The 14,540-nt window shown below is 37.3% G+C and overlaps 2 protein-coding genes across 3 annotated transcripts; both read right to left on the bottom strand.

Annotated features, from left to right (window-relative positions):
• Window positions 1-72: 72 nt before the first annotated feature.
• ccnt1 (cyclin T1) lies at window positions 73-7,834 on the bottom strand. 2 transcript variants are annotated; one of them, XM_028011194.1, is made up of 9 exons: window positions 7,630-7,834; window positions 6,668-6,749; window positions 6,460-6,588; window positions 4,796-4,856; window positions 4,321-4,383; window positions 4,173-4,218; window positions 3,863-4,026; window positions 3,066-3,136; window positions 73-2,962 (listed from the first exon to the last, which is right to left on the bottom strand). In XM_028011194.1, exons 1-9 carry the CDS (start codon window positions 7,800-7,802, stop codon window positions 1,703-1,705), a joined length of 2,049 nt encoding a protein of 682 aa, XP_027866995.1. In that variant the 5' UTR covers window positions 7,803-7,834; the 3' UTR covers window positions 73-1,702. The 2 variants fall into 2 exon arrangements, with proteins under 2 accessions (XP_027866995.1, XP_027866994.1); XM_028011193.1 differs by lacking the exons at window positions 4,796-4,856; window positions 7,630-7,834.
• A 924-nt stretch (window positions 7,835-8,758) lies between these two features.
• Window positions 8,759-13,826, bottom strand: sarnp (SAP domain containing ribonucleoprotein). Its single transcript, XM_028011707.1, has 11 exons — window positions 13,692-13,826; window positions 12,622-12,721; window positions 12,202-12,245; window positions 12,047-12,117; window positions 11,792-11,843; window positions 11,212-11,285; window positions 10,922-10,959; window positions 10,300-10,325; window positions 9,939-10,007; window positions 9,602-9,688; window positions 8,759-9,518 (listed from the first exon to the last, which is right to left on the bottom strand). The coding sequence occupies exons 1-11, from the start codon at window positions 13,722-13,724 to the stop codon at window positions 9,477-9,479; spliced, it is 636 nt and encodes a 211-aa protein (XP_027867508.1). The 5' UTR covers window positions 13,725-13,826; the 3' UTR covers window positions 8,759-9,476.
• Window positions 13,827-14,540: the final 714 nt, after the last annotated feature.

Here is a 14,540-nt window from a genome sequence, read left to right as displayed (position 1 = left end):
AAGCCTAAAGAAAAGAAAGCCTCTTTTCTGACATTTATCATTTATGAGGGGAATTAAATAAAACTATATGGCTAATTTGCTGTACTGTATTACCATAATCTGCTTTAAGCATTTTTTTTTTACATAAAAACTGATTAAAAACAAAAAGGGAGCAGGCTAAGAGCAGAAATATTACACAATCAAACCCATATAAAGCTTTGTGTGTATGAAATGTACAGCCAACAAATAGAACATTTGCTAATTTGCTCAAGCATAAAATTTAAACATTCTTTTTGGGACTACATGTTCAAAACTGTGGGATGGAGGTGCTGTAATTATAGAGGACGTGCAAAAACTTTTTAAAGAGTGGTCATTTTTGGATGGATTAATAAAAATAAATATGAAGAACATTTGCATGTGTAAAACCAATTTTAACATGATTAAAACAGAACAGTGTTAACATGAGGGATTACACAATCAAACAACCTAAAATCAGAACCATCAAAGGCGAGATTACATGTCTGTCCTTCATAACCACTGTACTGGGTAGATATGATTAAACCTTTCCCACTGCATGAAGCTAGTGTAACTGAATATGAACATTTTACAACCATTTAAAACAATGACTGCAACACTTAAAATCTAAAGGAGTACAAGCTTCATTACTTTACATTTCTTTTTTTTTTTTCCTGTAATTTTCAGTAACAAAATAGAGAGAAAGATTCCACAATACAATCTTCATACAAGTAACCCAAATAAAACAGCCACTAGTTATGGAGGCAGGAGGGTTTTTTTTCTTTTTTACCTTGAAAAATAAAAATAAAAATGTAAAAACATGGCTTTGTTGACATGCACTCTCAAACTGTACAGTCTTAATGAAAACATCTCTCCCTGTGCAGACAGAAAGGAGGGAACCTTAAAGGTCGACTTAATGTTTTGTTTTTTTAAAAAAGCACTCAATAAATAACATACTATAAAAACAGTACAAAAAGGGGGAAAAAGATATCTGATGGCAGTTTGAATTTCATTAACATAAATCCCCATCGTCAGAATTGAGCAGAAGAAAAAAATCTTTTGTTCTTTGTGAGGCTTTAAGATTCATTATGTGAAACTTCTAACCGTATTATTACATTTCTCTGCTGTCACCCTGAAACTTACTGAGGAGCGTCAGGACCACGCTAAGGAAAAATACAATTACAAGAATAAAGTCATGAAATTATGAGAATATGATCATGTTACGACAAAGTTGTATGAGAGTAAAATTATATTTTGAGGAAAAAAAAGTCAGAATATTACAAAAACAAAGTTACAAAATTGAGAAAAAAAATTTGAAATATTCAGAAAAGGTCAGTTTTACAAAATTTAAGTTGTATGACAATAAAGTCGCAATAATACGACAAAATGTCCTAACTATATGAGAATGGTCATAATATTTTGAGACAAAGACGGCATTACAAGAAAAAAGTCATAAAATTGACTTTATTCTCCTACAACTTTATTCTTGTGATATTATGTTTATTCTTGCTTTATTTAGACTTTATTCTCATAATTGTATTTATTTTCTTAGCGTGGCCCTAATACTCCGTCATAGAAACTTACATAAAAAAAAAAAGTTGGGTGAATTTAATTAAAAAAAGCTAATTTATTTATTTATTTTTTACAACACTTTACATAAGATGGACGCTTGTGATTTCAAGTAAAATCTACATAAATGACCAGAGGATCATTTGGGTAGTGGCGGCAGAGGGGGAGGCGGTTCTGAGGGCAAGGGTGGCGGTCTGGGGTTGGCACCCCTGGAGCCGCCGGGGAACCGGTAGTCCGCGTATTGGGATCGATAGTCGTACATGGACGGCTGCGACGGCTGCACGCCCTGCGCGCTCAGCAGCGAGTTCAGCATCTCAAAAGTGTCCTGGTACTCGTTGGACTGAGCGCCGTCCGCCGCACCGTGCCCGTTAGTGTCCATCTTGTCGCCTTTGGAGTGCGAGAATGCTCCCTGGTGGTGGGAGAGGCCCAGCGGTGGCAGGACGTCTGAACCCAGGGTTTGTCCGGAAGACAGGGAGGGCAGCTGGTAGGCGTTCCTGGAGGTCTTGCTGGCCTTGGCGGCGGAGGCGGCATGAGGGTCCTGGGAATGCGTCCTCTTTCGGGAGCTGGACGAAGACGAGGAACTGGACCTGGACGAGTCGCTCGGGACTTTTTTGTTGCTGCCCAGCGAGCCGCCGGTGCTGGACGAGTGTTTGTGTGAGGAGGACAGCGAGGCGCTGCTGGAGGAGGAATGGTGGTGGTGCTGCTGATGATGATGATGCTGCTGATGATGGTGGTGGTGGTTGGAGCGCTCCCTGTGCTTCTCCCGGCTTTTTCCCTCCTCTCCCGAACCCCCCCTCGGCTTCTCCGGCACCCGTATTTTCACTTTGATGTCCGGATCCTGACCCCTGTCGCCATGGCCACCGCCACCGCCTGCGGGCATCGGGAAACGCATTTTCAAATGTTTGTCGGGCCGCTCCCTGTCCACGGGAATTTTGAGGATGATGGGCGAGGGGTTGGAAACGTCGGAGGACGAGGAGGAGCTGGTCTGCTGGTGATGATGCTTCTTCTGCTGGCCAATGAGAGCCTGCGCTGCGTTGGCGTAGTCCCTCTTCACACTGGCCTCCATGTTCTCCAGCTTCCTTTTCTGGGCGGCCAGGACGTCAGCGTTCTTGGCCCGGTATTCGCTCAGCGACACCTTGGCCGGGGCGTGGACCTCGTGGTTGGCCGCCGGCTGCTCGCCGCCGACCACGCCCTTTCCGCTCCACGTGGCAGCGCTGCCCGGCACCACCCGCTCCTTGTCTCCCCCCGAGGAGGAGGAGCCGGACGGCGGCGCCGAGAGGCTCATCAGGCCCGCCACGGTGCTTTCTGATGACACCATAGAGATCATGCTGATCATGGTGTCTCTTTGGTCTCCGTCCTCCTGCACCTTTGGCTTGGCTTTTGGAGTTTGACCTCCGGCCTGGGAGAGGAGAAAAGACAGAAAAATATTAAAAAATCATAAACCAAATGTTAGAATCTCAACATTACGACAAAAATCTGTTTTTGTTAAAAGATGAACGCACCTTCCAGTTTCGAATTCGCTTGAGCCGACTGGGTGTTTTCTCCAGGATCTGAAGAAACTCGTGGGTGAGTTCTGCAAAAATATTTAAAAGTTCAGAAATCGCTCAAAACATTATGGAAGCCCATTTCTGCCATGAAAGAAAAATAAACACAAGGCCAACAGGAAGTTGTAACTTAAAGATGTAATTACAAAAGTGGACAGGCGCTACACACACTTGTAATTATGACTATAAAACAAATAACTACAAGTATAAAACAAGTAAATGCAGATTTTATTCTTGCAATCATTACTTCAGAACTCAAAATTAGGATTTTTATTCTTATAAATAAGTTGTAATTAAAGTTTTAACGGTTTTAATTTTAAACTGTACAGGCGTTACACACGAAACTTGTAATTATGACTTTGAAACCCACAGTTATGACTTTAAGACAAGAAATCAAAACTTTTTTTTCTTGAAATTATGACATTAAAACTCAATGACTTTAAAAGTCGTAATTATATTTAAAACTCACAATTATGACTCAATTACAACTTTAAAACAATTAAAAAATGCACAATTTAAAACTCGTAAATTACATTTTTTTTTCTCTTAATGACTTTAAAACTCATTTAATTAAGATCGTATATACGAGTTTGTAACGTGTAATTATGACTTTATGTTGAGCTTTCCTTTGTGTCATGGCATACGCTTCCATAAAAGCCACTTCAGGGACAGAAAGTAACATTTATTTATCTTTAAGCTAAATCTGACCATTATGTCACCTTAAACAGAACGACAGGATAAAATCCAAGACGTACCGTCTAACAGCTCCAGGGTGACTGTGGGATCCACATACTCCCACCAGTGTTTCCCGTCCGTAGAGACGGGGATTTCCCAGTTGGACCATTTGCAGGCCAGATGGATGCAGACACAGGCGACAACAGGTGGACTATACTGCAGGCAGAACGTGGTCAAATGCAGGCTGGGCCGCATTAAAAATACAGCAGGGGGACAAAAAAAGGAAAGAAATCAGAAGATTAAAATTTTGGTAAAAAACAGGCTGAAAGCCAAACAACACGGAACAGATCTACACTGTCTTCCTATAACATCATTTAACTGGGTGTATACCTGTTGGTTGCCATGAAGTAAGATGTTTGGGCCAGATCCTTACTGGCTGGAAAACCAGAACAAAATAAACTTAAGAGCCTGAAAAATAAACTTAAAGCAGAAACTAAGTTCTCCTGCCAGCATGTAGGCGTTCAGGTGCAATACTCACCTCTGACCAGCTGGGTGCATTTCACCACATGAGTGTGAGGATGATCAATTGTGATCTCAAACGCTGGAATGAAAAGGGGACAAAAAAGGCAGCAGACTTTAGAAAACTGAACACGGAATATCAGCATGAACATATGAACCGTTTAGGCTTCATTAAATCCGGTTGCCACGGGAAACGTAACATTAAAGTCCCTGAAAAATCAGAAAATTGGTTTTATTAATCCAAACTCAAAGCTGAAATTTACAGTAAATGTGATAAAAAAAATTAAAAAAAACGGCTTTCCATGTGACAATGAGAGAAAAGAAGAGCTGGTTTAAGTCATTTAACAGTGATATGGTGAAACTTTCCAATGCTGATAACCACATTTGGCATTTCTATGAATAAAAGTTAAAAGCCGGTTAGCTTTACAAACTACACACGTTTCTGGTAGGGAAACAAAAGGGACCCAGTTTTTTTTTTTTCCTTCTAAACTTACCCAGGGTCTGGAGAATTATGCTCTCAAGAATGACCAGGTCTTGGGCTTGTTGCAGGTAAGCCTGAGGTTGAGAGGACAGGCACGTTACTCACTGGGAGGCCTCTAATCGTTGTCAAACAAGAGCTACCGAACATGCTCTGTGGCTTTTAAATGTTCGTCTGTTGGTCTGAAAGCCTGTCCTTTAAGTTAAATTGTGGATCGGGCGAATTGTGCTAATAAAATATGATTCCCCTTCTGTCGCAAAACCCGTCTTTCCCGTTATGCTGAGGACGCCTTGCAGACGACACGATTAACACCACAGAGCACAAACAGATGCTCTTGTTTTACAACCGCTAGACATCACAATACCTGGACAACCGACACTTCTCTCTCAACCAACATATCAAGCCACCGAAAAGTTATCCGGCTCAACAATGCCCAATCTTCTAAAACAAAAGTTCACACTTACAACCCCTGTATTTGAAAGGCAGAAGTTGCATAAATTGAAAAACAAAATTGTTTTTTTGGAGGCATTAGATATAAGAATCATAAAAAGTCAGAAACTGCAAAATGAAGTGGATGAAATTATAAAAGAGGAAAAAAAAAGCTTCATGTCCCATAATTTCTGTGGACACACTTAGCCTCTCACAATAAGCAATAAATAAGTTAACTGGGTGAAAAATTTAAATTTGCTCAGTTTCCATTTGCATGATTCATTGTTTTTCTCTCGTCTCTCTTTCTACCAAAAACTGGATGATAAAAGTTTTCAATCTGGTGTTTTGATCTCAACTAGACATTAACAATTCATTTTATTTGTTGTTTCTATTTTATTTATATATTTTAGATGTATAAAATGTCTTATAATTCTACTGTTAAACATTTATTAGAATTTAAAGTTTATGGATCTTTGATTTTGTTCTTGCTTTACCATTATGGCATTTTTATTTGCCATTTCCATTAAGTAACTTGAAAATTGTCTCTAAACAGCAATACTATCATTTATCACCATAACTTCTACTACAATTTATTATTTAGCAAAATGTGTTATTGCCACAGGCCTAGTCACACTTACTGTAATTTCTGGACTATTGAGTGCACCTGAATATAAAAAAATTACCTGAATAGGCCATGTGTCCACGTGTCATTCTCTCGAGTTTTTGAAAAATGTTTATGATTATTTGACTTTTTATTTTACCCCTTTATTAACAAAACGACGGGGAAAATTTTCTGAACGTACATCCAAAACAAAATGCAATCGGTTACTTTTGTTAATTTGGCAGCTGGTGCTTTTTCCATAAACTAAATATAAGTGTATTTGACTTTTAAACAATTAAATTTTGTTAAATCGCTTGCCAAACAGAGTAGAAATATAGAAAACATCTCTTCCCTTCCTACTCTGGATGTCAGAGACAGAATCAAATAGATTGCCTTTGTTTTCCTTTGTATTTTTTCTTATTTAGTGTAGCCATAACAATCTTGAGTTGGCGGCGTCTTCTTCATAACTTTTCAAAACCCGTTGGTAAAAACCACAAATCAGTGTTCAAAACGTGTGAAAATAGTTGTGCTATAGTCCGGAAATTACAGTAAAGGGGAAAAAAGGCTTTTGGTGTGGAAATGCATCAAATATCTTCACAAACTCTGTTTTGTGGTGGTACGGATTGTCTGCATGGACACCCAGTACTTACATCGCTGCGGGTGTCCGGCGAGGGGTCCTGAGGGTTTAGACATGCATGCGCCACCTTGATTACGTGTTCCAACTTTCGGGGCTGCTCCTCAACCTTCGCTGCGAGGAAAAGAGCGGCCGGAGAGATGACCTGAAGGACAGGAACAACTCTTAGGCTCGTCAACGTCCAGCTAAAAGCCGGCAAGAGCGAAAAGAAAACCAATACTTACATTTCTGTGAAACCTTGTAAATGATTGGACCATGTAGAAACGATGCATGTACACAATAGCTGTATTAATAGTTAGTTGGGATCTAACAGGACGGTTAAGGACAACAGAAAAGCAAAAGAATGCAAACACAGAACCAATAAAAATCACCTCTCTTTAGGTTTATTACCATCAGCCTGTTTTTCTTTATTGGGTCAAAGGATTCCCCAATGAATTTATACTACAATCATCTGAAACACAGTCACTGCACTCAGATGATCTCCATTTCACTCATTGAGAGTCTACTGGCACCAAATGGATGGGCCTTTGCTGAATTAGGTCAGTCACTTTGAAGAAGACGAATCACCTCTTCTATGTTACATATTTATGTTATATAAATCCGTTTCCACTTTGACATTAAAGGAGTTTGTATTTTTATGACAAAAATGTTATTGATCATAACTGATTTGCAACGGAATAAAAGGGGTAAAACATCCAAGGAGGTGATTACTTTATATAGGCACTGTAAACATCAAGTGAGTTGCCGGAAGAAGCATTTTATATAAACAATACACTAAATGTTGCCTTTAACTACTACGTTGTTTTAGACACTCTAAATATGATGTTTACAGTTACATTAAGCAGCTTGGCTCCGTTGTTTTCCGTCCTAAACAGTTTCACTAAACAGACAAAGCTAATGCTAACGTTTATAAGGCCTGTGAACCACAGAGGCCCTGTCGGCTGCGGTTAGCATGTAAGCCTGCCGTCGAAGAGAATAAATAAGCCATAATGTACTAAAGTCAGCAACAAATGCGCTAACCAGCTATTAATATACTACAAATATCTACAAGGCCTCGTCCAAACCACAACAACAACATAAAGCGACCACGCTCTCGGTCGAGCCGGCTTCGAGAGAAGCTAAACTTTGCTAGCCGACGAGCTAATGCTAATGTTCGCTACGTGCGACGCACCACGACAAAAGATACACATTGAGCCGCTGCCCCATGTCCTGGAGGAGGTTCGCTGCCTGTTGTCTGTAGGACAGCTCCTTGTCGGGATCAAGTCCAGCTTGCCGAGACGGGCTGTTGTCGATCTGCTGTCGGGTGTAGTACCATTTGTTGTTGCAGCTTGAAGGGAGCGAACGAAACGAAGCCGCCATCACTGAGAAGGACGAGAGTTTAAAATTTCTTCGCGTCACAGGAACATACGTCACACACCAGGGAGCGGAGCAGTTCCGCCGACGAACAGCAGGTGTCTCCAAAACTCAGTTACATTCCAGCAAAGCACAAAAACACGGCACAGAAACTTTCAAGATTCTGGCTAAAATAAACAACGAAAGCATTATGTGCTTAATTTAAAGGTGCGTCTTTATTTCATGTCCAGCTGTATAAAAATACATATTAATCTTGTTAAAAGTACTTAAAAGTTTGATGCAATTTACACATCCGTTAGTTTTGTATCGTTTCTTGTAGTCTTTTAGATTTGTTTATGTTTGTATGAATATACAGGCTTCCATTTACCTTTAGCAGTAAGGTGTACCAGCACCTATTTACATCTCTTCCTGCATTTAAAATTTAAAATGCAGTGCTATAAAAGTAATCGCCCTCCAAAATGTTCCTTTAAAAATAATTTACATGATTGAAACATTTAAATATCAAATTAAGATATTCAGAGTAAATACAGTTTTCAAATTATTTCCATCCTGGCCCTATTTTAAAATATAATTTACCATCCTGTTAAATCAAGGATTAACAACATCAATCACATTTTATTTTGTTCAGTTTCCTGTTCTTTCTCAGCTTAAAAATAAATATCTTTTAATGTATTGGAACTTCAGTAAACACCAGTAAGAAGTGTTATCCACATTTCTCCATGGATAAAACACAGAACCATGTCTAAACCGTCAAATTTACTCCAAGAGCGCATCAGCAACTCATCATAAAAAACAGGCAATTAGTGTTTCACAGAGTAAAATCAATTAGGTTTTTTTTTCTCCATGCAAATGTTTCAGATCTTTTGCCATTTAGATTTATGGTACTTCATAAATCTAAATGGCAATTTTACCAGTATTTAGCAATTCATACAGAAAAGAACAAGAAACACAACAGACAGGAGTCAAAAAATTGAAAACAATTTATTTTAAATTTCAAAACGTTATAAAATGGACAGATAACCTGAAGCAGTATTATGATGGTATCCCTCAAAAGGATAACAACAAATTAAAAGGCTGTGTGTTGAATCAAAAGTACAAATAAATTCAAATAAAAAAAAGTTCAAGGAAATATCTGGTTTCCTAAACAAATAGAAAAATGAAAATTTTCCAGCAATGAACAAAAAAACCCCCCAAAACATTTGAATGTCTGTTTTGATTTAAGTTGTAATTCAGCTACATTGATGTCATAAAGTACAACACCTTAATTTACCTCAAACAGACAGAAATCGACTTTTAACAGAGCCAAGGCTGCACAGTAAATGCTTGATATATCTCCTGTCATCATCCAGGTTGCTAGGCAGCAGGATTGTTCATTATTGGGGTATGAAGTAGCTGTAGGAAATAAAATGTTTATTGCTCCATCATTATTGAAGCTAATTTAAAAAAAAAAGTCAGAAAGTTGGTCTGTTCTTGTAAGTTTTCATAAGAAGTAGAAACAGATAAATATGGAGCTTTTAGGCTCCCAGGAAAACAGTCTAACCCTCAGATATGATCCTTTATTTAAGTGTACTTTTGATTAACAAAAATCCAGTTACTGATTATTTTATCCCCAAAAGTCTGTTGAACAGCCTTTAAAAAAACAACAACAAAAAAAAATCCACTACAAAAACAAACATTTTTTTAAACTTTTCCGAATCTTTCCGCACGTTTCATTTTCTTTGCCTGCAGAGAAAAGCAAACAAGCAGAAGCATTATTAAGAAGCTGAATTAGTGATTTCTAATGATGAGTGAAACATGGACGTTACCTCGACATCGTCTCCTGCAGCCAACGGAGCGCTTGTTAAGATCCCAAACCTCTCCTTTCTCTTTTTCAGCTTTTCATCTTCCACAATCTGAATAAAAACAACGAAAAGCTGTGAAACCCAAATAGACTGAATGTTGTGAATGAGTAAAACTGTGAGATAATCCGGTTATTAAAGTTTCTGTTTTTACATTTTTGATGTCATATTATCCAACAGATTCTCTTAAGCAATCACGGATAAATGTCACATTGAACAGAGGTGAGTAAACTTTCAGATCCACTGAAAATGCCAAACCCAGAGAAGTTTGGAAGTAAATAAGTTTAGGAACAAAGTTTGTCACCTTCTGTGAAACTGATGAGACGTTCATGCCGAATCTTTCCGCTCGTTTCTTCAGGACGTCAACGCTCACCTGAAACACACAAACCCGTCAGACAAACGGCAGCAGCTGGAGGAAAAGAGGGAGAGAAAGAAAAAGAAAGAGCGAAAGAAAGACAGAGGCCAAGAAAGAAAGAATGGAAGGAAAACAGAGAAAAGAACTAAGAGAAGTAATAAAAGGAAATTAAAGAAGATAGAGTAAATGAAGGAAAGAAAGACCAAAAGAAATAAAGAAGAAAGTAGAAAGAAACATTGAAAAAGGAAGGAAAGAAAGAGAAATAAAAAAAGAAAGTTTAAAAAGAAAGAGTAATTTCTGAAAAACTCACGCCAGCTTTGCTGTTTGCCACAACCCCTGTTCACAAGACAAGAAGAAGAAAGAAAATAATCATTTGCCTCCATTAAACTCTGAACTCACAGCTTTTAGCTTCTGGATTCAGGAAAATGAGACAAAGAGGTTCATCAAAACTCTCATTAAACCAATGAAGAGACTCAACATCAGCCGCTTTTCCAGTTTTATAGAAAACACTGAGGAAATGTTTAAAAGGGGTTGTGAAATAATCACCTACTATCACATAACACTTCAACCATAACAAGATTTTCTATGATGATGAAACATCAATACTGAAAAATTAAAACAAACCAAATCTCTTCAGTAATTTCAATATTAGATCCCATCAGATTCTGGACGGAATGGGATTCTCGGACTTGTCTATCTTAGAGATTGCCTTTAGATGACATCTGCTGTGAATTAATACTCTATGAATAAGATGAGGAGAACTGAAGGTGATGCTGTTCTGTTTCTAAAAGATCTTAAGCTACTGCTTTTATCAGCTGAAACACTGCTAGCACAAAAAAGTTCAGTTTGGTTTAAATATAATAAATCCTGAGTAAAGAAAAGAGTTTTAGTGTTTTCTATGCGTTAAGCTACTGGTGAGGACGATGACGTACCTGGAGAGGGGCTTGAAGAATCGGAGGGCGCTCCAAACCTGCAGGAAAACAACGGAAAATAAACTCAGCATGACATAAAGGATCAACAGTTTCCTTCCTTACAAATACAAACAATGTTGTGACCTTTAGATAATTTAGATGCTCGGCAAGTTTAATGCAACAACATCATCTCAAGGATCTTAGATGAAATTGTTTGTTCCTGTCATTTATTTTAAATTTTCCAAAATCCCAACACTTTGTCTTGTGAAAGAAATGACAGAAAAGAAGAACAAGGTGAATCAGAGGTCAACCTTGCTGCACGTATGGCCTTCTTGCTCTCGGCTGATGCTGGAAGGTTGAAACGCTCAGCTCTTTTCTGTAGTCTCTGCTCAAAAAACGGTAGATGTTAAACACATTTAGTTTTCTCTCTTTCACTGAAGGTTTCACTGTGACATGCAAACGAGCTGAAATAAAGCTACAGGAAATTAAACAACTGGAAGTGCCAGTCAGGAGAATATGTCATCCTAGTCCAATGAGATATTCATAATTCATAGGACTGTTTAGGTGCAGTAACACTCAACAAAATGTTTCCACATTGTCATAATTAGTGTGTAGAATTTTGAGGAAAGAGATGAATTCAATGCAGTTTGGAATTAGGTTGTAATGTAACAAAATATGGAAAAAGTGAACCACTGTGAATACTTTCCAGTTGCCCTGCATATGCAAAATGTTATAAACTTGCATTTTTCCACGTTACTGTAATATTTAGTCAGTTGGACAGAGTCTATCAGCAGCAGATGTTCACTTATGGAAAAAAGGTGTGTCTAATTTCAAAAATGAAAAAGAAAAGGAAATATTGATCTACTTTAGGAGAAAACAAGTCAGACGTACTTCGCTGGCAGATAAGGGAGGGCTTATTTTCACCACCTTCTTCTCAGCAGGCCTGAAAAAAATTAATTAGAATTACTAAAAAAGCATGTTTTCAAGAAAGTTTTAATAAAAAATTATAATATATTACAAATAAAACAACATGTTTCTTCCTTATCGTAGAAGGCAAAGATAATAAAAGCCATTTTGTTTGAACCTTTGGAAAAGAAGGAAACCAGAATCCAATGAACATTGCCAACAGATTTAGGAAACACTTACGGCTCACTCTCAATCACTTCAGAACCATTATCCACTTTAATGGTGTCGGAGCTCTCCACTTTACCGAAGTCCTGAAAATAAAATACGAACCTTAATATTTAACAAACTTACACCACAGTAGTATGAAATGTGAAGTAAAGGAACAGTTCTTTTACCACAGAATCCTCAGCCAGCACATCATCGACATCCACATCTTCTTCTGTTGTTCAAAATGTGAAAGAAAAACATTTTCAACACAAAGAAGCAGGAATATTAGCAAGTTTTAGTGATGGGATACCATAGAAGACAGGAAATACAAAGTATTTGTACAGTACGTAGTAACTCTTACTGTTAATCTGGTAGATATTGTGTCTCTTACATTTGAGTTGTAAACTTATCTTACTTAAGGTGAATCTTAATTTTTCTATGAGTAACAAACAAAATGTTTTATATAATCTTACATCACATGAGATTTACCGTAACTCACCCCTCAAAAAATTGAACAGTAGTATTGCAAAGCCATGTTTTCTAGTTGTAACCCAGTAAACACCTTTGCAGGTGGGAAATCTAGGTGTTTGAGCAGCACTGAGCCTCACCGTGCTCCTCCAGGTAGGCCTGGAGTCGGGCGATCAGGTCTCCTTTGTTCCCCTTGGTCTCCAGACCTCGGGCTTCACACTCCTGCCTCAGTTCTGCAAGCTGCACAGCACAAACAAACACAACCCGTTACATTTCCCCTGGTCTTTATTGTTCGTAGTGTAATGAAAGAAAAAGAAAGTTATATATAAAAAAATGAATGGTAAACAAAAACAAGCAAAAGAAGCGCAGTGGTAAAGTATATTTAATCGTTCAAAGGAGTGGGTAGAAAAATAAACTTATTTTTACAACCACCCCTTTAACATCAATCCAAAAAATTACTATTCACATTGACCTGGTAATAACAGTCTTTCTTATCCACTGTAAATAAGTTATAGGAGAGATTTTTGCCTGTTTTAAAATCTCCATAACTGATCAAAAATACTTTTGCACAAAAAACATATTATAATACACAATGTTTAAATATGTATGTGTTCTTTGCAAGCTTCAAACACAGTCAGGCTGAGATGAGTTGGCAAAATATGAGCACAAACTCTACCTTGAGCCATCTAATATAAAAATGTATTCTGATTCTAACAAACCTTATAGAAAAACTATATAAACCCTGCAAAAATTGAAGTTTTGAATCACAAACACTCTTAAATATGCCAGAAATTTTATAGATAGATAGATAGATATTTCTGAAGCGGTTTAAATAAATCAGAGTGTATTTTTGAAAATGCGTGGACTTGTATTCTTATGAATAGATCGAGATAGGCAGAATATTTATTAGTACTAATGTTTATCTCTGAGTTTAATTGTTTAGACTCCAAGAAAAATGTTGCGTATTTTGTTACTGATTAATTTAAATCAGTGTACTTGTACATTTATTCGTCTCCAGCCGGGCTAACTGAGCTAGCTGCCGCTCATTGAACACACGCCGGTAGGAGTCCTCGTCCCCGGAAGATCCGTTTATCTCTTTAAAACTATTATTTAGCCGTAACTCCGGGATATTGTTCGGTAGCCAACAGCTGTTCTCCACTAGTAAACCCAACAATTAAAAATAAAATTCATATTTAAAGGCAAAACCAACCTTTAATTTGTGCAGCTCTATCACTTCGGCCATCTTTTTTTTGTTGATGTACCACTTCTTCCAATCAAACTGGAGCTGCTCTCCTTCTGAGCTCCTTGACGGCGTTAAGCGTCTCACAGCGCCCCCTGTTGAACATATTGATATCCTGCAGATAAATTTCGCAAAAAATCAAAGCTGGCGATTCAGTTATTGTACATTTGTTTGTTTTAACAAAAAAAGTTAGACATTCAGCTCCATTTGTTGACAAAAGGGAATTAATAACTGACTCATGCATTTTAAGAATTCTTATTCATGACGTTTGAAGGTCTCAATATACTGTATGACATTTTAGACTTTATGATTTTGGTCAAATGTTTTTGGTAACCTTTTGTTTACTGAAATTTTAGTCCATTCTTCCTTATAAACCTACAGTAACATTCTGAAATTGTTAAAGTCAAAACATTTGCCAGAAAAACATCAGAAGTTGTTAGATTAAGCTGAGAAATTTTCCAGAAAAATACATGGAAATTTCTGCGTTTGCAAAGTCAAAAGTGTCCCAGAAAAAAATCTGAAATTTTAAGATTAACCAAAAAGAAATAAAAAAAAAAAAAAGACAAGGAGTTTAAAAAGTAAAAAAAAAAAAATTCTAAAACAAAAAAATTTGAAATTTTAAGATTAACCAAAAAGAATTCTAGAAAAAACAAGGACATTTCTGAGTTCAAAAAGTTAAAAAAAATTCTAAAAAGAAATAAAAAATTTTCAAATTAATCTCAGAAAGTTTCTGGAAAAATAGTAGCCATTTTTTTCTCCAAAAGATTAAAAGATTTTCAGCTTTTGAAACTCAGAAAATTTTCAAATTTTCTCTGAGAT

This window comes from Xiphophorus couchianus, chromosome 24 (assembly GCF_001444195.1).
Source record: "Xiphophorus couchianus chromosome 24, X_couchianus-1.0, whole genome shotgun sequence".
Taxonomy (NCBI): Eukaryota; Metazoa; Chordata; class Actinopteri; order Cyprinodontiformes; family Poeciliidae; genus Xiphophorus; species Xiphophorus couchianus.
The sequence above is the reverse complement of the archived record's forward strand: the minus strand, read 5'-3'. Positions and strand labels throughout refer to the sequence as shown.